Source organism: Rhinoderma darwinii, chromosome 5 (genome assembly GCF_050947455.1).
Source record: "Rhinoderma darwinii isolate aRhiDar2 chromosome 5, aRhiDar2.hap1, whole genome shotgun sequence".
Taxonomy (NCBI): Eukaryota; Metazoa; Chordata; class Amphibia; order Anura; family Rhinodermatidae; genus Rhinoderma; species Rhinoderma darwinii.
In genome coordinates, this window is record NC_134691.1 from 322,526,718 (window position 1) to 322,552,580 (window position 25,863).

Sequence of the window (25,863 nt, forward strand, 5' to 3'; positions counted from 1 at the left end):
CTCCATAGAGAAATGTGTAAAGCTCCACAATTCAGGTAATGCTCAATGCTGCATTTTCCAGGCTGAATATACATTTACGAGAACTCAGCCCATCAATTCACTAGATACTATGACATCACTGAGTCACGGGCAGCTTTAATGTTTTTAAAGACCTTATATTGCTTTAAAACACAAAATAGCAATTTATCATTTCCCTAGACACATTATAATCTCAAAGCAATTATTTACATCACAGCCAGATGCCCATTAAATGGGATCTATGATTGTTAATGGAATGTAATTGCCGGTAAATCTCCATTTCTAAGATATTATGAGGCCTGCACTCTCTGTTTTGAGTAAAATTCAGGAAATAGGAGACATTAGACCTTTCTGTAAATGTAGGGGATGGTCTGTTCTCCTTTTCTTGTCATTGTGGTAATTGCCAAGCATTATGCAGGGAAGACATTCTGCCTGCTCCTCCTGCCGGGCCCTGTTTATCAGGAACATACACCTTTCCCCCTTCCATTTGCACCATGATTTATCCCGTTTTATTCTGTCTCCTTATTTTTGCTTCCTCGTACCCTCTGTATGTGGTTTACAAGTTCTTATCTCAAACTAAAAAATCATATTTTTTTCCTGATTCCCAGACAGTAGAAAAAATTCCTGGATCAAATTATCTCCGTGCTCTATTTCTAGTAATTACATCTACTGACGCTACTGATTTGAAGAAATTCCCGCTTTCATGTGACCCCAATCATTTAGTAGATTATAAGTAAAACATAACTTGTTCTAATTCTGAACTCCGATGTGAACATTTTGTTGTGACGTCACCACATAGTTCCCCAGATTTATAAACTCTTACACAGGTCACAGTAATGCTACTATCAATAAGAAGACAATAAGCCTATATACTATTATATAACAAATTTAAAGCATGCCCCCAAGATCCAGTGCAGATTACCTTCAAATGGGTTCTCTGCTTTGGAGAATCCCTACTTGATAGAAGGGGCCCTTGACAATAAGCTGATCACAAAGTCTCCCCCTGCTGTGACCATCAGCGATCATCTGTAATCTGTTGGGAAACCTACCAGTAAATGTTAAATTTCCCTGCAGCGCCACCACAGGGGAAACTAAGCATTACACAGTGTCCATACATATAAATGTGTTGTCTGTGTAATGCAGGACAGGACAGGTCCTCCAGAGCGGGAGACGCTCTTTGTAACCACCCTTTGCTCTGACTAGGAGATGAGGATCCTGAAGAGAGGACCCCCCCCCCCCGTAAAAAACTCACAATTCCCTGTATGAAAATGTGTTTGCTAAATTGGACAATCCATTTAAAAATAAGATGCATTAGGTTAATTTTAGCTGTATTGTCAGAAAACTTAAAAAGTTACTTTTTGTTATATTTCTTGATTATCATTTTTGCTGTTTAAAATAATTTTTCATTTCCTTTTCACTTGCAGTTTAATAAATTTAGTTCTACGTGGAAACCGTCAACAAGCAGGTTATAGGTTTTTAATATATAACATTACGGCTTTATTTCTATTTTACTTATGGCTTGTGTGAATACTTAGGAAACGCCTCTTACATAATGCCTAAACACCCAAATATACCGATTAAGGCCCTGTTCACACCTGCGTCATTGCGTCAGAGGAGAAGAACAAGGGAAAAACTGAAGAAACAGTTCCGTTGCACAACGGACACCGCCAGTGGCCGACGGAGCACATTGACTTTAATGGGTTTCGTTGGGGTGTCCGTGAATTTAAGGGAGACAATAGCGCAGCATCCTGCACTGTGGTCTCCATTAATCTCGGATCTGTGATGGAGGCCCCTAACGGAAACTCCAACGCAGATGTGAACGAGGCCTTACATATGAAAACCTAATATTTCTATTTGCTAAAGTTATTGACCAGTCTATAATAATTAAATTATTACTTAAAGGCTATGGACATCTTTGATCTATTTTTATTTAGTATTGTATTTTATCTGTTTTGGGCGGATTTTTTTATTTTTATTTGTTTTAATAAAAATTCCAATACATAGGGAGCAGCTCAGTGCCATTCAGTATCAATGGCGTCAGTCGAGGTCACTGATGGGTCCCTCTTCAGCCTCTTCTGTCTTCTCCTAAATGCTCATCTAAGCCCAATTCTAATCAAACCAAGATGTGGTCAGAATTGGGCTTTGCACCTCTCTGCACTGTTCTGCATACTGCCCTATTCTATACAGGACAAAAAACACCAAAAAAAACCCTGAAAGCTCGACAGATGCATTATAAGTCAATGGGATGGGTTACAAAACGAATAATGGAATCCATGTCGTCAGTGTGACCATAGCCTGCCACTGTCTGTAAGGCCATCTGTAATTTATATTACAAGGTCAATAAATGCTACATTGCTTTATGAAGTCTATCAGCTGTGTGAGCAGGACAAGGTCATGAAAGGTTTTCAGCCTCTGCATGCAAACATACACCTTTAATGAGAAAGCCTGAAGGGCATGCTAAGATGGTAATTAATTAGGCCCTGTTCACATCTGCATCAGGGTATTCCGTGGTTCGGGTTCATCAGAGGAGCAGAATGCCGGAGGCAACGGTTCAATTGTAACACGGACACCACTGGCGGCCGACGGAACCCATTGACTTTAATGGGTTCCGTCGGCTTAATGTCGGGGTGTCCGTGGTTTTACCAGAAACAATAGCGCAGCATGCTGCTCTATTGTTTCCGGTAATCTCTGCTGGATCTGCGACGGAGGGCCCTAACACAGATGTGAACAGCAGCTTGTTGATGGTTTCCAGGTAGTAACAATATGCAAAGATCTATCACAATGATGTTACATTTTACGTTTGATGACCGCATAGCCAATGTTAATTGAAAGGGGAAGCTTTATCAACTATTGCAAAACTATAGGCACCTGTCAAAACTTGCTGAGTAGCTGGACATACAATATTGTGGATACATCCCTGATCTAAACAGCACCGTCATTTATACAAATTCACAAACTTGTATCTTTGTATTTTTCTTGCAATGCTCATAGAAGTGCTGTGATTATCAATCTACGTCAAATGCAATGTGCCCTGGAGCTGTTATACGGGCCTGCCATAACCACAGGGTACATGGGAAATAGAAGGATTTTTAATTGAGAAAAAAAATATTAAATAAGATACTCCCAAAATAGAATTCCTGCCTGTCCGATGTTTCCCCCGTTCTCAATTTAGTTTATGACAAACCGCTCAGGGAAATACAGAAGAAGAAGAAAATTACAAATATCAAGTGGTGCTCTGATCCGCAAGTCGTGCTAAAACGGGTATTTTTATAATAATATGGTATATAAGGAAACATTGAGTAATATATATCAAAGAGAGTCCTGTACAATAAAGAACAAAATAACAATATAAAGGTGCAATTGACGATGGCTGCTGATCTGTGCGCAGGTCATGTGAGTGGCTCTATTGTTTTTTGCACAAAAAAATTTGCGGCTTTTCAAGTTTAAGTCACTTCCAGCACTTTTAAAGAATTAGGCGGGGCTTAGCAGGAGGGGGCAGCTGATAAATTGACTATAATTGACACCAGGAAGCTGGCGTAAATTATAACGCAAATGTACACCAGCTCCAAGCTGGCTTAGACTTAATTTTCTGCTGCACGGACGGCCAAAGATGCACCTAATTTCTAAGGGGTGTGAGCCTCGTTATAAATTAGGTGTAACTTTTAGATTTAGGGTATGTTCACACGACAGCGTCCGTAACGGCTGAAATTACGGGGATGTTTCCGCCTGAAAACATCCCCGTAATTTCAGCCGTAACAGCATGTGCAGGCGCTTGAACGCGCCGCGTCCATTACGGACGTAATTGGCGCTGCTATTCATTGGAGTCAATGAATAACGGCTCCAATTACGGCCAAAGAAGTGACAGGTCACTTCTTTGACGCGGGCGTCTATTTACGCGCCGTCATTTGACAGCGGTGCGTAAATATACGCCTCGTGTGAACAGACAAACGTCTGCCCATTGCTTTCAATGGGCAGATGTTTGTCAGCGCTATTGAGGCGCTATTTTCAGACATAATTGGTGGCAAAAATGCCCGAATTACGTCCGTAATTAGTGCGTGTGAACATACCCTAAGACTGGGGTATGAAACTCCAGTGTTACTAAATTCCCCTCATAGTGTTCTTAATATACCTGAATTGTTTATTCAATGTTATTGATTGTTAGGCCAACAGAACGGAACAGAACGAAAATGACGGAATTGCAGATTCCATTGAACAATGGAGACAACTGGCGCCCAACGGAACCCATTGACTTTAATGGGTACCATCGGTTATCCGTCGGGGTGTGCGTGGTTTTACGTGGAAACAATAGCGCAGCAGTGGAGCCCCCAACGCAGCAGTGAATTAGGCCTTATTTTGTACTTTACTGTTCAGGGCCCTCTTTGATATCTTTCATTGGTTGTTTTTAGTTTTTGATGCACCATGATCTGTTTTTGAATATTTTTTGGTTAGTGATACTGGTTCTCTATATAATATTATACAACTAGATAGACAAAGTATCCTGAAAATCCAAAACTTTCAAAGATTGCCCAAAAAAAAGATGTAAACATTAAGGGCCTGTTCACATCAGCATTGGTTTCCGTTGAAGGGTTCCGTCGGACCTTTCCGTTGGAGGAACCCCTCAACGGAAAGGCAAACGGAAACCATAGTCGACTACTGTATTGATTCCGTCAAAACAAACGGACACCTTACGCAACGGTGACAAGCGGAAACCATAAGCAATGGAAGCATTACCATTGAAATCAATGGTCATGCAAATGGAAACATATGGTTTACGTTTGCTTTTCCGTTGAGGGGTTCCTCCGACGGAAAGGTCCAACGGAATCCCTCAACGGAAACCAACTCTGATGCGAACACAGCCTAAATAATTTGTAAAGAGAAACTCTCAAGAATTAGGCTTCGTTCACTTCTGCGTTACGGTCTCGTTCTGACGTTCCATTGGAACTTCCCGTCACAACGAAACCCTGACTGAAACAAACGGAAAGACCAGACGGAACACCAGAAAGGAGCCCTGACGCAGATGTGAACGAAGCCTTAGATAGAGAGGTAGGACGGAAAGATTTAGCTTCATTGACCTTAAAAAAACTGGGAAAAAAAGGTATTCCAGCGTATAAAGACCCAAACATATGCCAAAAAGACACTGTTTTCGCATGCGTTTAAGTAAAATGTCCAATCATACCTTTTATTAACCGTCATTAAAAGTGTAGTCGACAACGAGTTTTAATACAAAGGCATCCCAAAAAGAAACGTATGCCACAAGGTACACAGTTATTTAACATGGTTGGGTGACAACAAGGGTTTACATTTAGCACACACATTTGGAGATTTTCTCCGGCATATAGACGGAAGATAACAAAAACGCGATGTGAACAGAGCCGTATAGCTATATATTAGGGTACTGCTGTTTATGAAATTTCATAATAGAGTAAAACCCTTTAAATCAGCATCAATGGGACTTGGTAGGTGTCAGATTATGCTCATCCTCCTATATTACATATGCTCCTATATACATCGCGAACAATTATGGAGACTATAGGCAGGGATAAGCTTTTTTCTATTGTCTGGATTAGAAACCCACATAACAAATCAAATGTCCTATTAGGGAATTCTGATTTAATAGGGGGGGGGGTCCCATGGGGCATTCATCTATTAGCCCGAGCAGAGAGAACCCGCAAAAGACAATCTCTCTCTGGAGGACCTGGAGAGTCCATGATTACTACAAGTACCATGTAATTCTTCCTTTCTCCTATGGTGGCGCTGCAAGGGAATTGAACACATGTTGCCAGTTTCCCCCACAGATTACAGGTAATCATTGGGGACCCCATCAGCATGTATGGTCAACTTATAGTAAGGGACCCTACTACCAAAAGTGTATTGTCAAATGCAGAGAAACCCTTTAAATTTCAATAATTTTTTAATTAAAATCCTTACAGGAAAAAGTCCAAACATTTTTGATTACAGTAAAGTTGTAGTACCTGCCGCACAAAGCTGTTTGAGGTAGTATCAGAAGACGTGCTTCCATCCGATCCTTTGAATCGGTTTTTCCGTCTTGCTCCTTTTCCATAGGTCTGCAAATACACAGAAACTTGTTAATTCCCTGTGAATGTTATTCATATTTTGCCATTTTAATTTATAAATAGCACTGTATGAAATACGTAAACTACCAGGCACCATCTACAATTGTACTCCTGCATCCCGAAAATCGACAGCGGCAGAAGATGAATTCATTTTATTATTATTTATGATTCATTTTGCCATGTTGCAACTAGGAAACTATCAACAAGCAAATTATTAAGCAGATTTAATGTGGCTTTATTTTTATTATATTGTTGGTTGGCATGAATATATTGAAATATCGAACAGATTAACATCCAAATTGTCACATTAACATAAAAAAAATTGGGCAATCAGGGTGCCCAAGTGGCTGTACCTAGTATTGCAGCCCATTCACTTGAATGGGACTGAGCTGGAAAGAGCAGAAGTCCCAGACACAGCTCCTACCGAATGTACAGAGCTGTGCTTGGTAAGAAATGAAGAGGCCACAGCGCTCACCGATGCACCACGACCTGTTCAATCAGCTGATAGATGAGGGTGGCGGGAGTCGGACCCCATCGATCTGATATTGAAGATCGATTCTAAGGATAGCTCATCAATATCAAAGTCTGGAAAACCCCTCTAATTTTTAGAGGATTGTCACAGACTAGGAAATGAAAAGGAATATGTAGTGTATGTGTGTGTGTGTGTGTGTGTGTGTGTGTGTGTATAGAGCTACCCTACCATTTCTAGGCCCCAAGATGTACAATAGAGCCTGTTGACCCTGTCCCAGTCTACAAGTGAGCTGAGAAAACAGGAAATGTCAGCTTATTGTGTGTCCTAGTGGCCAGATTATATGGACAATAGCATAAAAAAAAGCTTAACAAAACAAAAACACAGCACCACATAAAAAAAATGTTTAGCATAAAAACCGGACATAAATATGTGTATTTTATTAAGATACAATACCTTTAAGGGGTAACTAAACTAAAGTAAAAACATTTTTTTGACATGTCAGAATTTTTTATTGGTGGGGGTCCGAGCACTGAGACCCCCACCGATCGCTAAAATGAAGCAGCAGAAGCACTTGGGTGAGCGCGGTGCCGCTCCGATTCTGATCGTTTTTTCTTCGGAAAGCCGAGCGAGCGGTTTACAGACCCATAGACTTTCTATTGAGCCCGTATGCCACAGAAATTTGGTCGGAAACTAAGCGGCACATCGCTCACCCAAGCACTTCTGCTGCTTCGTTTTAGCGATCGGTGGAGGTCTCAGTGTTCGGACCCCCACCGATAAAGAATTCTGACATCCCTATGACATGTCAAAAGTTTTTTAAAAGTTTAGTTACCCTTTAATAAATGAATTTACTTATCTTAACTAAATAACAACCTGTATGAGCTGGAGCAATGTACCCATACAGCAGCACATCAGAGGGAATATCAGATTCCCCGTTGTCTTGTTGCAACTCTGTCAACAAATAGAAGTCATCATTTAGGGCAGTAGTCTCTAATCTGTGGCTCTCCAGCTGGGAGTTATTGTTTCGCAACATCTGGAGATCCATAGGTTGGAGACCACTGTCCTAAGTGATGACCTAGATTTTGCCTATGTATCTGTACTAAAAAAGCCTGTGCTGATGAGCTGCCTGGCTGTGCTGATGAGCTGCCTGGCTGTGCTGATGAGCTGCAGGGAATCCACTGGACAACCCATGGACTGACAACGATCCTATGTTTCTAGGTACTAAACTCATTGATGTAACGAGTAAGGGATAATGACCTGGGATATAGGGTGTAACGTCCATGGTGGTATACAGCAGAAGCGATTGCTGTGAATAAGTATCAGCTTCTACTCAGCATTTCTGGATGGGGCGTGACAATGACCAGAGATGCCGCAATATGGTTACAATGACCGCGGGGAAATCTTCTCCCTGAAGCTGTCCGGTATGTAGGTTACAACATAATATCCAGCCATAATTACTTTACTATGCAAAAACCAATCAACATTCCATAGAGGATGCTAAGGCTGAGTTCATACGTCGCGGATTTGTCACAGATTTTAATAGCGGATTTTAACATTCTCAATACAAAAAGGTGAGATCTGTGTCAAATCCGCAACAAATCTGCGGCCTGTTAACTCAGCCTAATATTGACTAATTACTTTGGACAATGACAAAAAAATTCTTTGCTATCTTAATTATATATGTAAGAGGTAAATTCTATTTGCCAGGGGGCCTAATGGGGTTTACAAACCTCTAATGATATTCTATGATGTTTAATTAGTCATTTATTTTTTTTATATCTTTTTTGTTATTTATTTCAGCAAATATTATTACTTTCTATTACATTTTACTACTACCACTACCACTACCACTACTACTACTACTACTACCACTACTACCACTACTACTACTACTACTACTACTACTACCTCTACCACTACCACTACTACTACTACTACTACTACTACTACTACTACTACTACCACTACCACTACTACTACTACCACTACCACTACTACTACTACTACTACTACTACTACTACTACTACTACTTCTACTGTTACTATTACCAATACAGGGCCTTAAATAGACCCTTATAGTTCTAGAAGGTCTACTCATTTATGTCAAATCCCAGGACACTGAATTTTAGGGTGGATTTATTCCAAGTTTTTCATATAATATAACAGACCTATTAAATGTTCCATGTGTAAAAGACCATACTGAGCATTTATACTGAATCCTTACCCACAAAGCAGTTTATAATCTGTTCAGCTCCTCCTGCTCTATAACATGCAGTCGGCAGATCGGACTACATTTTCAACGTGACAAGTTTACTTTAATTTAGAATCGCCTAGTATTCTGTCACCACTAGAGGGAGCTAAGGAGCTTACAGCATACTGTTACATATTGAACTGAATAATAAATCAAAGGGCAATAAGCTCCTAGACTCACTCTAGTGGCATCTTCAGGTAGCCAGGAGTTTAATATTTAATTCTGTGTCTATGCAAGGGATTTGGAACTGTGTATTAGATAAACAGAGCTCTAACTGCTATAAAGATATATATATATATATATATATATATATATATATAAAAAATTTTTTATATATATATATATATATATATATATATATATATATATATATATATATATTTGAATTAGTAATTAGAAAGTACACTGCTTTATCCCGCTGATTTTCTGCCATGTGTTTCTATAAGCAGGGATAGCCACCAACTCTGCAGTAATCTCTGCACTGTATAAGCCTTTATCCAGACACAAGTTTTATGTCATAAAATACAAAACTATATAAACATTCCACAGGCATACTGATATAAATACAAGGAAAGAAGACTGGAGATAAATCTATTACGTTCGGGAATATATAAGCCAGTAACTGTATGTTATCTAAAGTTATTGTATACCCCTCCCCCCTTTAAAAAGTCATCCCATGCATGTAATTAATAGGACAGATTTAATAACACTCTCTAAGTTTTAGACAGTGTAAACTTAAACAAGGCAGTCCAAAAACGCACCAAATTAATCAAAGTGGTGCATGCTGTATGATAAATGTGGCGGATCTTGTTGGACATTACTAGACACCTCTCTTCCTTATATCAAATATTAGTTTGCTTAGTTTTTTGCAACTTTTTTTCATTAAAATTTTAGCGAATGGCGTCCGCACTTTAAACCACGCTCCTTTTTTTACCATGCCCCTTTCCCGTCAACCCAGGCTCCCTTGCTGAGCCCGCATTTAGGTGCAATTTGAATAGTAAATCTGCCCCACTATGTCTTATTTCACTAGTAAAGCATAACCTTGAACATGCAGAGATGTCGTGGGCACCATCAATATGCCAAGAGAACATTTTGAAATAGTTCACAGATGGGCCAACAGATTAATGAAACGGATGAAAGATCTAAGTTATAACATGTGTTATAATAGATTATTAGTAATGCTGAAATACCGGCACAGCAAGCCAAATACTAAAGTTCAGTAAAGATGAGAACAGATTTAGAGGTATTATAGATATTGTCACAAACCTGTCCCAAAAATCACAAGACTGTGAATTCCATAGGATTTCTTTTAAAGGAGAATATCTGTGTAACATGATGCCATATAGAGGAAACATACGGAGTGCCTACAGCTCCCAAATAATCCATAGTGCTCTGCTGTATACATGAGCCCTACTGAAATCTATATTTAGCACCTACAGGGGTTGTCACCAAGATGTCTAAACCTCCATAATGGTAAAGTTGTCTAGTAATACAATGACATAGCCACCATACCTGTAGATGAAAAGAGACACGGCCTAACAGGAGATGAAGAAAGGCAGCCCTGGGGGCTTTCATTAAGCCCCTGAGCTGCCATGACAACCATTGGCGCCCCCGATTGCTTTTCGGGGGGCCGATGAGCTGTCAGAGGGGGCCCGCCATGTTTGTAATGTCTTAGATGCTGCGATCATGCTTGATCGCAGCCTTTAAGGGGTTCAACAGCCAGGAGCTCTGTTCCTGACTGTTACTCCCGGGTACCAGTTGCAAAACACAGCTGGCACCTGCTACGTACGGAGCGGGCTCAGCGGGTGAGCCCGCTCCGAACATTATCTACCCCACCACGACGCAATAGTATGTCGTGGCGTGAAAAGAGGTTAACCCCTTAATTTTTCTGTTTTTGCGTCAGTATTCAGAGAGCCATAACTTTTTTATTTTTACGTTGAGAGCTGTATGAGAGCTGTGGGATAAGTTGAATCTTTTAATAGCATAATTTGGGGTACATACAGTATGACTTATTGAGTAACGCTCTCTTTTTCCACATATCAGGCCCCCCCCCCTCCTTACTGTTCATTCACTTTCAATTCGCTGCTAAATCCATCTCCTCAAGACAAGACAGACTAACTAAGAGTTCAGGTTACAGCTACCCATAGAAGTCTATGGAGTAGGGAGGGGGAGGAGGAAGCAGGATTAGAGAGACACACAGACGCTGCTGCAGCTTCTATTAAGTGTTATATCTCACCCCAGTGCTGGGTTCACAGCTACACTGCACATTACTGCTATATATGCTGCTGATATATATGTGATAGAAGAGCTGGATTCTCCTATGTATACAGTGTATAAAAACCATGATAGCAGTTAGGCTCCGCCCACTAGCTTAGAGAAAACTGAGAATTTGAGATAGAGCCTGCAGAGGGAAAAACAGCTTAAAAATGCAGAATACAAGTCATATAATGGCGAGAAATTGTGTAATTTCTCATGTACACACATATTACAGCTTATTCTGAAAAGACATCCTGAAAGGTTAAATACTCTTTAAAAATAAAATTATGTTCATAGTTGGAGAGACACTTTAAAAGAAAAGTGACACGTAGCATTTGGTAGACACTGAACACAATAATTTAATTCAACTACACTGTGGCACCAAGCAAAGGCCAGAGCCAATTTCTTACTTTGCAAAAAAAACAACTAGGACTGCGAGAGAATCACATGAGATCTCAGTCTCTTGGTTCCACAGGTCTCCGGTGATCCCAGAGTTTGCAAGCAATCCTAGTGATATGCCATAACAATCTATGATGAGAATAACTCTTTAAAGGTGTTATCTGGGGCTTTTCAAAATCGGCAGCAGGGCAGGGGATGGCATTACATAATAAGCAAACAAATACTCACCCCTTGAAATGCCCCATGCTCCAGCGCTGAGGTCCCGTTCTACGCTGCTCTAATCCTGGAAGCTCCTGCAGCGATCACGTGCTGTTTGATCGCTGGTCTCACTCTCAGTGGTCATGGGCCATGCACGGCATCATCAACTCTGAGACCAGTAATTGTCTAAACGCCATGTGACCCCTGCTGCAGCTTTCGCAACTGAATCGGTCGAGAACGGGATCTCAGCACTGGTACGGGGGTTACTTCAGGGGGTGAGTATTTGTTAGTTAATTATGTTATCCATCCCCTGCCCTACTGCTGATATTAAAAAGTCCTGGATAACCTCTTTAACCCCTCTACTTTTTACATATATCAGTTGTTTCTGGACAGTTTAAGCCAGACACAACTGATGCCAATGTTTCTCCATTCGGCTCGGGCAGATGTCAAGCGTCACAGCTGATGCCCTCGAACACAAAACAGACACCATAGGAAAATACGGATTCAGTTTTGTTATCGGTTTCCCTCTGGACGGCTGGACATATGTGGACGAGCCCTTAAAGTCTGCTAGAAAACTGGTATACAGTATATAATCTACAGGTTGCTATGGAATACATAACACTACATTGTGTTTCTAAATATGATTTTCTGTATTAAACATGGCGGAGTCCCCCCCGGCCACAGTGACATATAATATACATTCACATATATTTTTGTTCTGTATCACATTAGAACTCAAATGTTCATTTGTAAAATTTTGTGTTGACCTAAAGTTTGGTCTGTTCCAGCAATTGGAACGTAGAAAATGAAGTCAACATGAAATAGTTCTGCGTCTTAAAAAATGCCCTATTTGCTTTGGCAACTGGTGCACTTGTTACACAAGGACCTGCGGAACTGTGCAGTGATCAGAGACTGTTACACAAATTTAGATCCCTCCAGTGCCTAAGCAGATGCTGCAGAATATTCCCAGTCACTTCTACTTTACTTAAACGGAACTAAACTTTCAGAAAACTTCTGGCGTGTGACATGTCAGAAGTTTTGATCGGTGGGGGTTTGATCACTGAGACCCCCACCGATCGCTAAAACTAAGCGGCAGAAGCGCTTGGGTGAGCGCTGAGCCGCTTCGTTTCTGATTGGCTTATTCTGAAAGCCGAGCAGTTGGTGTACAGGCCCATAGACTTTCTATTGGGGCCGTACACCGATACCTCGGCTTTCCGAGAAAAGCAGATCAGGAACCAAGCATCTCAGCGCTCACTCAAGCACTTCTGCAGCTTCGTTTTAGCAATCGGTGAGGGTCTCAGTGCGCGGACCCTCACCGATCAAAACTTCTGACATGTCACTATGTCACTATGACATGTCAGAAACTTTCTGAAAGTTTAGTTACACTTTAATTCTCAGATCATAATTTGACACTAAGGAGCCTGAAGCCCAATCTGTAGATGCGCTCCCGAAGAAATCTGCTGAACCATGTGGTAAAGAAGGATCATCAGGCGCATAAAACACTAAAAGGGTATGTGCACACACACGTTTTAGCCCCGAATTACGTCCAAAAATGCGCCTCAATAGCGTCGGCAAACATTTGCCCATTCATTTGAATGGGTCTTACGATGTTCTCTTCAGACGGTCATTTTTTTTTACGCCCCGCTGTCAAAAGGCGGGGCGTAAAAAAGACGCCCGCGTCAAAGAAGTGTCACGTCACTTCTTCAGACGTAAATGGAGCCGTTTTCCATGGACTCCATGGACGCGGCGTTCAAGCGCCTGCACATCTCCTGAAAACAGCCCCGTAATTTCGTCCGTTACGGACTCTGTAGTGTGAACATACCCTAACAGGAACACAAGAGTCTTTGGAGAAAACAAAATTATAATTAAAGCAGACATCCCATCAACACAACCCCTTTTTAAATTAAAGGGGACCCCCTCTATTATGTTCATATGCCCTAATAGGTCATATACAAGGGGTGAGAGAAATCTTATCCTAAAAATACATTTTTTGTGTGGTAGCCAGTGGTTATTACTGGGAACATTCGATTAAAACCAGGGTATTAATTGGCATATTCACCCCCTGTTTTCATGGCTTTAAAGTTTTTTTTCCCCCACAATTAACATTTATCACCTTTTTATAGGATAGGTGATAAATATATGATCGCTGGGGGCCCCACCGCTGGGACTTCCGCTGATCGCATGATCGCAATGAGGAGGATTTTGAATGGAGCGGGAGCGGACATGTCTATAGGGCCGATAGAAACAGCCGAGTGTAGCGCTTAGCTATTTCCGTCGGGCCCATAGACATTGAATGGCCCACCACTCCCATTAAAATCTTCCTTACTGCGATCATGCAGTGAGGATGAACGGTGGTCGAGATCTTTGTTCTAGAGATCGGTGGGAGTCTGAGTGGTGGGCCCCTAGCAATTATACATTTATCACCTATGGATAGGTGATAAATGTTAATTGTGAGAAAACCCCTTTAAAGAACACTTTAAGCCCCATTTAATGTGCGTATAGATATGATCTACAATAAATTTGTGCTACTTTGTAACTATATTCCATTTTTTATCTTGTATTGACCCTGAGTTACAGCATGTATTATAGTCCAGAGCTGCATTCACAATTCTGCAGGCCTCAGAGCTGAATTCTATCAGCATTCCTTGCTGGCTCATTGTCTTCACAGAGCCTGCTCTGGTGATTTGCATTCTGGGAAGTACAGTTTTTATAGCAGGTACTGTACAGTAATCCAATGTAGGATAAACTAACTGTCCTTCTACATTATCACAGCTTTTGTTGACGAGCTTGCTGACAGTTTCCAGTTATAGCCAGCAGAATTGTGAATTCGGCACTAGACTATAACACAATGCAAAACCAAAACCATACTGCACACTTTATTGCAGCCCACACATCTGGAGAAAGATAAGCAGTTGGCAGACACCTCTGGCAGCTGCTTATCCTGAAAAAGCCTCTGGTCACCATTTTTATAGCCGACATTTTGCCTTTAAAGATGTGATCTAACAACTTGTTACAACACAAACGATTTTCAATTGTAGCTCACAACTAAACACTTCAAATCCATTAAATAGGTTTGTATGAAACTTGTCCTAATGGGTGTGTTTACCTGAAATAGGAAAATTATCCCCACCCCCACCTGAGGTGTGAGTGAATGTGCAATGTGCATATTGCAGCGACATGTTGGCGATATGAATTATAGATAATAAATACATTTAAAGTATCATATCCAAATGCTTATGCCGTTATTCGATTATTTTAGCACACAGGCACCATGTCTGAGCTGAGGAGCATCACATCCTGCAAAATGACTTGTATATAATGGACATTCATGGCAGCATGGCTACCCCTGACATATAACAACCTTACATTGTAGTATGAGAGATCACACTGTATACATTCCATATTGATAATATAAAAGTTCATTAGTATGGTGAGATAATTGAGTATAGCATGAATACAGCACTGTGTAATTATCAGGGGAAGTCATTGTCTCCACCTGTAAGACTCCTAGGAGTAGGGTCTGGCTGCGACAGCTATCTCCGCACTCCCTGTGGTATAGATAGATAGATAGATAGATAGATAGATAGATAGATAGATAGATAGATAGATAGATAGATAGATAGATAGATAGATAGATAGATAGATAGATAGATAGATAGATAGATAGATAGATATGAGATAGATAGATAGATAGATAGATAGATAGATAGATAGATAGATAGATAGATAGATAGATAGATAGATAGATAGATAGATAGATAGATATGGGATAGATAGATAGATAGATAGATAGATAGATAGATAGATAGATAGATAGATAGATAGATAGATAGATAGATTATTTATATATATATATATATATATATATATATATACACACTTTTTATATATATATATATATATATATATATATATATATATATATATAAAATATTAGCAGAGAATGAATATCAGATCTCCTACAGGCATGTTCACATTGAGATATTTTCCCTTCCATACATTATACCATACATGATGGTGTTTACTTAAACTGTTCTGCAGCCTACAGATAAAATATCATGTGATTGTTGCCATGCCGACAATTCAATTTGTTCTGGCACTGAAGACAAATAATTTCAAAGAATTCTCATAGTACATACTGTAACTTACGTGCACGCATCAATAGAGCGTCTGAACAATGCAGCAATTCCCCCCTCTCTCCGTCACTCCTAATACTTCTCACTCCATGCACAGAAATGTCACCGAGATGATCTTATCATCAGCAATCGTTGTGTTTCTTCACTAGAAATGTAACATTCACTCACTTAACCTATAATACTTTCCTTATGAAATGACTACTCATAGAGACCTACATTGGGTGAGCAGCTGATCCTTGACCAATGGTGCCAAAACTATAGTGTTACAGCCCTTTTACACGGGCCAATGATCGGGCAAACTAGCCTTCATATGAGCGCTCGTTCCCGATCATTCCCGATCAAATGCTCGTTCATCGGCTGATCTGCTCTTTTATTCAGAATTAAATATCATCGTTGTCGGCAGCACGTCTCCATGTGGAAATGTTTAGTGACGGACGATCAGAGTAACGAGCGCCAATCAAGGAGCTGTCTTGTTGATCGGCACTTGTTGATCGGCCCATGACCTTAAGTATCCTTTTACACCGGCCCATTTTGGTTGTAACAACAAGCGCCCATCAAAGAGACAGCTCGTTTATCGGCGCTCGTTTGCCCCTTTCACAAGGAGCTATTATCAGTAATGTATGGGGACGAGCGCTCGTTACTACGATCACTCTTCCCCATACATTTCCATCATGTGTTCAGCGCATCTTCCTGTTTACATAGGGCGATGTGCTGCCGACAACGATAATATTAAATGTTCCATGTGTAAAAGACCATACTGAGCATTTATACTGAATCCTTACCCACAAAGCAGTTTATAATCTGTTCAGCTCCTCCTGCTCTATAACATGCAGTCGGCAGATCGGACTACATTTTCAACGTGACAAGTTTACTTTAATTTAGAATCGCCTAGTATTCTGTCACCACTAGAGGGAGCTAAGGAGCTTACAGCATACTGTTACATATTGAACTGAATAATAAATCAAAGGGCAATAAGCTCCTAGACTCACTCTAGTGGCATCTTCAGGTAGCCAGGAGTTTAATATTTAATTCTGTGTCTATGCAAGGGATTTGGAACTGTGTATTAGATAAACAGAGCTCTAACTGCTATAAAGATATATATATATATATATATATATATATATATAAAATGTTTTATATATATATATATATATATATATATATATATATATTTGAATTAGTAATTAGAAAGTACACTGCTTTATCCCGCTGATTTTCTGCCATGTGTTTCTATAAGCAGGGATAGCCACCAACTCTGCAGTAATCTCTGCACTGTATAAGCCTTTATCCAGACACAAGTTTTATGTCATAAAATACAAAACTATATAAACATTCCACAGGCATACTGATATAAATACAAGGAAAGAAGACTGGAGATAAATCTATTACGTTCGGGAATATATAAGCCAGTAACTGTATGTTATCTAAAGTTATTGTATACCCCTCCCCCCTTTAAAAAGTCATCCCATGCATGTAATTAATAGGACAGATTTAATAACACTCTCTAAGTTTTAGACAGTGTAAACTTAAACAAGGCAGTCCAAAAACGCACCAAATTAATCAAAGTGGTGCATGCTGTATGATAAATGTGGCGGATCTTGTTGGACATTACTAGACACCTCTCTTCCTTATATCAAATATTAGTTTGCTTAGTTTTTTGCAACTTTTTTTCATTAAAATTTTAGCGAATGGCGTCCGCACTTTAAACCACGCTCCTTTTTTTACCATGCCCCTTTCCCGTCAACCCAGGCTCCCTTGCTGAGCCCGCATTTAGGTGCAATTTGAATAGTAAATCTGCCCCACTATGTCTTATTTCACTAGTAAAGCATAACCTTGAACATGCAGAGATGTCGTGGGCACCATCAATATGCCAAGAGAACATTTTGAAATAGTTCACAGATGGGCCAACAGATTAATGAAACGGATGAAAGATCTAAGTTATAACATGTGTTATAATAGATTATTAGTAATGCTGAAATACCGGCACAGCAAGCCAAATACTAAAGTTCAGTAAAGATGAGAACAGATTTAGAGGTATTATAGATATTGTCACAAACCTGTCCCAAAAATCACAAGACTGTGAATTCCATAGGATTTCTTTTAAAGGAGAATATCTGTGTAACATGATGCCATATAGAGGAAACATACGGAGTGCCTACAGCTCCCAAATAATCCATAGTGCTCTGCTGTATACATGAGCCCTACTGAAATCTATATTTAGCACCTACAGGGGTTGTCACCAAGATGTCTAAACCTCCATAATGGTAAAGTTGTCTAGTAATACAATGACATAGCCACCATACCTGTAGATGAAAAGAGACACGGCCTAACAGGAGATGAAGAAAGGCAGCCCTGGGGGCTTTCATTAAGCCCCTGAGCTGCCATGACAACCATTGGCGCCCCCGATTGCTTTTCGGGGGGCCGATGAGCTGTCAGAGGGGGCCCGCCATGTTTGTAATGTCTTAGATGCTGCGATCATGCTTGATCGCAGCCTTTAAGGGGTTCAACAGCCAGGAGCTCTGTTCCTGACTGTTACTCCCGGGTACCAGTTGCAAAACACAGCTGGCACCTGCTACGTACGGAGCGGGCTCAGCGGGTGAGCCCGCTCCGAACATTATCTACCCCACCACGACGCAATAGTATGTCGTGGCGTGAAAAGAGGTTAACCCCTTAATTTTTCTGTTTTTGCGTCAGTATTCAGAGAGCCATAACTTTTTTATTTTTACGTTGAGAGCTGTATGAGAGCTGTGGGATAAGTTGAATCTTTTAATAGCATAATTTGGGGTACATACAGTATGACTTATTGAGTAACGCTCTCTTTTTCCACATATCAGGCCCCCCCCCCCTCCTTACTGTTCATTCACTTTCAATTCGCTGCTAAATCCATCTCCTCAAGACAAGACAGACTAACTAAGAGTTCAGGTTACAGCTACCCATAGAAGTCTATGGAGTAGGGAGGGGGAGGAGGAAGCAGGATTAGAGAGAGAGAGAGTCAGAGAGACACACAGACGCTGCTGCAGCTTCTATTAAGTGTTATATCTCACCCCAGTGCTGGGTTCACAGCTACACTGCACATTACTGCTATATATGCTGCTGATATATATGTGATAGAAGAGCTGGATTCTCCTATGTATACAGTGTATAAAAACCATGATAGCAGTTAGGCTCCGCCCACTAGCTTAGAGAAAACTGAGAATTTGAGATAGAGCCTGCAGAGGGAAAAACAGCTTAAAAATGCAGAATACAAGTCATATAATGGCGAGAAATTGTGTAATTTCTCATGTACACACATATTACAGCTTATTCTGAAAAGACATCCTGAAAGGTTAAATACTCTTTAAAAATAAAATTATGTTCATAGTTGGAGAGACACTTTAAAAGAAAAGTGACACGTAGCATTTGGTAGACACTGAACACAATAATTTAATTCAACTACACTGTGGCACCAAGCAAAGGCCAGAGCCAATTTCTTACTTTGCAAAAAAAACAACTAGGACTGCGAGAGAATCACATGAGATCTCAGTCTCTTGGTTCCACAGGTCTCCGGTGATCCCAGAGTTTGCAAGCAATCCTAGTGATATGCCATAACAATCTATGATGAGAATAACTCTTTAAAGGTGTTATCTGGGGCTTTTCAAAATCGGCAGCAGGGCAGGGGATGGCATTACATAATAAGCAAACAAATACTCACCCCTTGAAATGCCCCATGCTCCAGCGCTGAGGTCCCGTTCTACGCTGCTCTAATCCTGGAAGCTCCTGCAGCGATCACGTGCTGTTTGATCGCTGGTCTCACTCTCAGTGGTCATGGGCCATGCACGGCATCATCAACTCTGAGACCAGTAATTGTCTAAACGCCATGTGACCCCTGCTGCAGCTTTCGCAACTGAATCGGTCGAGAACGGGATCTCAGCACTGGTACGGGGGTTACTTCAGGGGGTGAGTATTTGTTAGTTAATTATGTTATCCATCCCCTGCCCTACTGCTGATATTAAAAAGTCCTGGATAACCTCTTTAACCCCTCTACTTTTTACATATATCAGTTGTTTCTGGACAGTTTAAGCCAGACACAACTGATGCCAATGTTTCTCCATTCGGCTCGGGCAGATGTCAAGCGTCACAGCTGATGCCCTCGAACACAAAACAGACACCATAGGAAAATACGGATTCAGTTTTGTTATCGGTTTCCCTCTGGACGGCTGGACATATGTGGACGAGCCCTTAAAGTCTGCTAGAAAACTGGTATACAGTATATAATCTACAGGTTGCTATGGAATACATAACACTACATTGTGTTTCTAAATATGATTTTCTGTATTAAACATGGCGGAGTCCCCCCCGGCCACAGTGACATATAATATACATTCACATATATTTTTGTTCTGTATCACATTAGAACTCAAATGTTCATTTGTAAAATTTTGTGTTGACCTAAAGTTTGGTCTGTTCCAGCAATTGGAACGTAGAAAATGAAGTCAACATGAAATAGTTCTGCGTCTTAAAAAATGCCCTATTTGCTTTGGCAACTGGTGCACTTGTTACACAAGGACCTGCGGAACTGTGCAGTGATCAGAGACTGTTACACAAATTTAGATCCCTCCAGTGCCTAAGCAGATGCTGCAGAATATTCCCAGTCACTTCTACTTTACTTAAACGGAACTAAACTTTCAGAAAACTTCTGGCGTGTGACATGTCAGAAGTTTTGATCGGTGGGGGTTTGATCACTGAGACCCCCACCGATCGCTAAAACTAAGCGGCAGAAGCGCTTGGGTGAGCGCTGAGCCGCTTCGTTTCTGATTGGCTTATTCTGAAAGCCGAGCAGTTGGTGTACAGGCCCATAGACTTTCTATTGGGGCCGTACACCGATACCTCGGCTTTCCGAGAAAAGCAGATCAGGAACCAAGCATCTCAGCGCTCACTCAAGCACTTCTGCAGCTTCGTTTTAGCAATCGGTGAGGGTCTCAGTGCGCGGACCCTCACCGATCAAAACTTCTGACATGTCACTATGTCACTATGACATGTCAGAAACTTTCTGAAAGTTTAGTTACACTTTAATTCTCAGATCATAATTTGACACTAAGGAGCCTGAAGCCCAATCTGTAGATGCGCTCCCGAAGAAATCTGCTGAACCATGTGGTAAAGAAGGATCATCAGGCGCATAAAACACTAAAAGGGTATGTGCACACACACGTTTTAGCCCCGAATTACGTCCAAAAATGCGCCTCAATAGCGTCGGCAAACATTTGCCCATTCATTTGAATGGGTCTTACGATGTTCTCTTCAGACGGTCATTTTTTTTTACGCCCCGCTGTCAAAAGGCGGGGCGTAAAAAAGACGCCCGCGTCAAAGAAGTGTCACGTCACTTCTTCAGACGTAAATGGAGCCGTTTTCCATGGACTCCATGGACGCGGCGTTCAAGCGCCTGCACATCTCCTGAAAACAGCCCCGTAATTTCGTCCGTTACGGACTCTGTAGTGTGAACATACCCTAACAAGAACACAAGAGTCTTTGGAGAAAACAAAATTATAATTAAAGCAGACATCCCATCAACACAACCCCTTTTTAAATTAAAGGGGACCCCCTCTATTATGTTCATATGCCCTAATAGGTCATATACAAGGGGTGAGAGAAATCTTATCCTAAAAATACATTTTTTGTGTGGTAGCCAGTGGTTATTACTGGGAACATTCGATTAAAACCAGGGTATTAATTGGCATATTCACCCCCTGTTTTCATGGCTTTAAAGTTTTTTTTCCCCCACAATTAACATTTATCACCTTTTTATAGGATAGGTGATAAATATATGATCGCTGGGGGCCCCACCGCTGGGACTTCCGCTGATCGCATGATCGCAATGAGGAGGATTTTGAATGGAGCGGGAGCGGACATGTCTATAGGGCCGATAGAAACAGCCGAGTGTAGCGCTTAGCTATTTCCGTCGGGCCCATAGACATTGAATGGCCCACCACTCCCATTAAAATCTTCCTTACTGCGATCATGCAGTGAGGATGAACGGTGGTCGAGATCTTTGTTCTAGAGATCGGTGGGAGTCTGAGTGGTGGGCCCCTAGCAATTATACATTTATCACCTATGGATAGGTGATAAATGTTAATTGTGAGAAAACCCCTTTAAAGAACACTTTAAGCCCCATTTAATGTGCGTATAGATATGATCTACAATAAATTTGTGCTACTTTGTAACTATATTCCATTTTTTATCTTGTATTGACCCTGAGTTACAGCATGTATTATAGTCCAGAGCTGCATTCACAATTCTGCAGGCCTCAGAGCTGAATTCTATCAGCATTCCTTGCTGGCTCATTGTCTTCACAGAGCCTGCTCTGGTGATTTGCATTCTGGGAAGTACAGTTTTTATAGCAGGTACTGTACAGTAATCCAATGTAGGATAAACTAACTGTCCTTCTACATTATCACAGCTTTTGTTGACGAGCTTGCTGACAGTTTCCAGTTATAGCCAGCAGAATTGTGAATTCGGCACTAGACTATAACACAATGCAAAACCAAAACCATACTGCACACTTTATTGCAGCCCACACATCTGGAGAAAGATAAGCAGTTGGCAGACACCTCTGGCAGCTGCTTATCCTGAAAAAGCCTCTGGTCACCATTTTTATAGCCGACATTTTGCCTTTAAAGATGTGATCTAACAACTTGTTACAACACAAACGATTTTCAATTGTAGCTCACAACTAAACACTTCAAATCCATTAAATAGGTTTGTATGAAACTTGTCCTAATGGGTGTGTTTACCTGAAATAGGAAAATTATCCCCACCCCCACCTGAGGTGTGAGTGAATGTGCAATGTGCATATTGCAGCGACATGTTGGCGATATGAATTATAGATAATAAATACATTTAAAGTATCATATCCAAATGCTTATGCCGTTATTCGATTATTTTAGCACACAGGCACCATGTCTGAGCTGAGGAGCATCACATCCTGCAAAATGACTTGTATATAATGGACATTCATGGCAGCATGGCTACCCCTGACATATAACAACCTTACATTGTAGTATGAGAGATCACACTGTATACATTCCATATTGATAATATAAAAGTTCATTAGTATGGTGAGATAATTGAGTATAGCATGAATACAGCACTGTGTAATTATCAGGGGAAGTCATTGTCTCCACCTGTAAGACTCCTAGGAGTAGGGTCTGGCTGCGACAGCTATCTCCGCACTCCCTGTGGTATAGATAGATAGATAGATAGATAGATAGATAGATAGATAGATAGATAGATAGATAGATAGATAGATAGATAGATAGATAGATAGATAGATAGATAGATAGATAGATAGATAGATATGGGATAGATAGATAGATAGATAGATAGATAGATAGATAGATAGATAGATAGATTATTTATATATATATATATATATATATATATATATATACACACTTTTTATATATATATATATATATATATATATATATATATATAAAATATTAGCAGAGAATGAATATCAGATCTCCTACAGGCATGTTCACATTGAGATATTTTCCCTTCCATACATTATACCATACATGATGGTGTTTACTTAAACTGTTCTGCAGCCTACAGATAAAATATCATGTGATTGTTGCCATGCCGACAATTCAATTTGTTCTGGCACTGAAGACAAATAATTTCAAAGAATTCTCATAGTACATACTGTAACTTACGTGCACGCATCAATAGAGCGTCTGAACAATGCAGCAATTCCCCCCTCTCTCCGTCACTCCTAATACTTCTCACTCCATGCACAGAAATGTCACCGAGATGATCTTATCATCAGCAATCGTTGTGTTTCTTCACTAGAAATGTAACATTCACTCACTTAACCTATAATACTTTCCTTATGAAATGACTACTCATAGAGACCTACATTGGGTGAGTAGCTGATCCTTGACCAATGGTGCCAAAACTATAGTGTTACAGCCCTTTTACACGGGCCAATGATCGGGCAAACTAGCCTTCATATGAGCGCTCGTTCCCGATCATTCCCGATCAAATGCTCGTTCATCGGCTGATCTGCTCTTTTATTCAGAATTAAATATCATCGTTGTCGGCAGCACGTCTCCATGTGGAAATGTTTAGTGACGGACGATCAGAGTAACGAGCGCCAATCAAGGAGCTGTCTTGTTGATCGGCACTTGTTGATCGGCCCATGACCTTAAGTATCCTTTTACACCGGCCCATTTTGGTTGTAACAACAAGCGCCCATCAAAGAGACAGCTCGTTTATCGGCGCTCGTTTGCCCCTTTCACAAGGAGCTATTATCAGTAATGTATGGGGACGAGCGCTCGTTACTACGATCACTCTTCCCCATACATTTCCATCATGTGTTCAGCGCATCTTCCTGTTTACATAGGGCGATGTGCTGCCGACAACGATAATATTTTCTTCTGCCGAAACAATACGATCAGCCCGTGAACGGTCAATAATCAGGAACGAGTGTTCTGTGAACGCTGATTTGCCCGATAATTGGCCAGTGTAAAAGGGCCCTAACTCTTGGACATCACATATCACAGAAAAGTAAATATCAGCAAATAAGTTCATGAGGGGAGTTGTGTACTTTTTATGTCTCATATAGCACATGTAAGAAGGTTTGTCACTCTACGTTTCTATGAGGTCCCTGACCCACTGGAGGTTCTGTATATATATATATGGTCAGTCTATGGACAAGTTAAGTCATGGTCTCCAGCCTTGGAAAAGATTTTCATGGAGCCAACTAAGATCGGATATAGGAAAATTTCAGGATAATGCCTTGGAGCATTGTATCCTCTACATTCTAGGCATGAGTGAAGGTCTCAGCTCATGGACCCCAACCAGTGCCAAACTATCTCAATGAAATGTCAGAAGATTGAGAAAGGGGATACATACCTAAAGAATGGACAAACTACTGACCATTTTAGGAGACAAGTTACTCCAGGAGCCAAGCACTAAGATATTCTATAGACTTCAAGAGAAAATGACCCAACAAGTTAGATACCAGTAGCTGTATCGACATATTGACAAATAGCCTCAAAACTGCTATATGGTAGACCTTATATACTGCAATACATTGACTTTCTCATACCTGCACACTTGTTACCAGACAGACCACCATAAGGGAGAAATGTATACTTCCACCGGCCCTGTCATAAAACGTTTTCCCCTCGTTTAGCCGCTAGGCAGGACTGGATTATCATTGGAGCTGTAGGAGCTCCAGCTCCGGGGCCTAGGATGTCACAAGCCATGTGGGCCCCATCTTTGGCAGTGGCAACACAGCAATCTAAGCCAAAAATAGCCTGTACACCAAGAGGCCATGTTATTTGTGTGTTAGTTGGAGGGCCCCCATAAATGAAGTGCTCAATATTTGAGACATTCCTGCCGTTAGGTGAACAAGAGGTGTCAGGAGCAAAGCTATATGAGGTGCTGAGGTTGCAGTCGTACCCGGGGCATGGAGCTGGTCCCCTGTCGCGCTGATTCTGAGATTTTCATAGGTTTTTATAGTGGTGCCGACTTTTTGTCATGTGGCCAACCCTGTTGTACAAGCCGTAGACTGTTCAGCGAGTACATAGAGTACAGCAGGTTCGGTCACATGATGAAGAGTCCCACCGTCATCATAGAAGGTATATTAGCGAGTGTATCACATACTGCAGGGACTACACTGATAATAATTTTTGGTCCCCACATAACCCATTTAATTTAGTAGCTGGCCCTGACAATTATCTCTGTACATGTGTTTTGCTGTATTGTATCTTTTGTATTGATATAAATTATACATGTGACAGAAATTTGAGGATATTGATTTTCCTGTCATGATGTCAAATGTGCAATTTCTCTGTGACTTGCCCAATAACTGTTTTTATTTAAAAAAAAGTAAGAAAGTGACATTTTATAGTTGGGGACCCGATCAAAGATTATGTCACCCAGGAGCTTCAAGTTACACCACAGCTCGAAAGTAAATTAATAGCACAAAGTAACTAAACACTCAGAATTTCTACTATATTACCTTATATTTGGTTCCTCATGGCAGATCTCAGTAACCACTGGTGCAGAGGGTGGATT

General features: G+C 40.7%; 1 protein-coding gene across 2 annotated transcripts in view; it reads right to left on the bottom strand.

The window, feature by feature from the left end:
* Positions 1–25,863, bottom strand: part of CACNB2 (calcium voltage-gated channel auxiliary subunit beta 2) — a 251,465-nt gene that overhangs the window by 222,595 nt on the left and 3,007 nt on the right. For both annotated transcript variants that reach the window (XM_075827589.1, XM_075827587.1), the window contains exon 2: positions 5,991–6,083. In XM_075827589.1, coding sequence (XP_075683704.1) covers positions 5,991–6,083 — 93 coding nt within the window. The remainder of the gene's footprint in view (positions 1–5,990; positions 6,084–25,863) is intronic.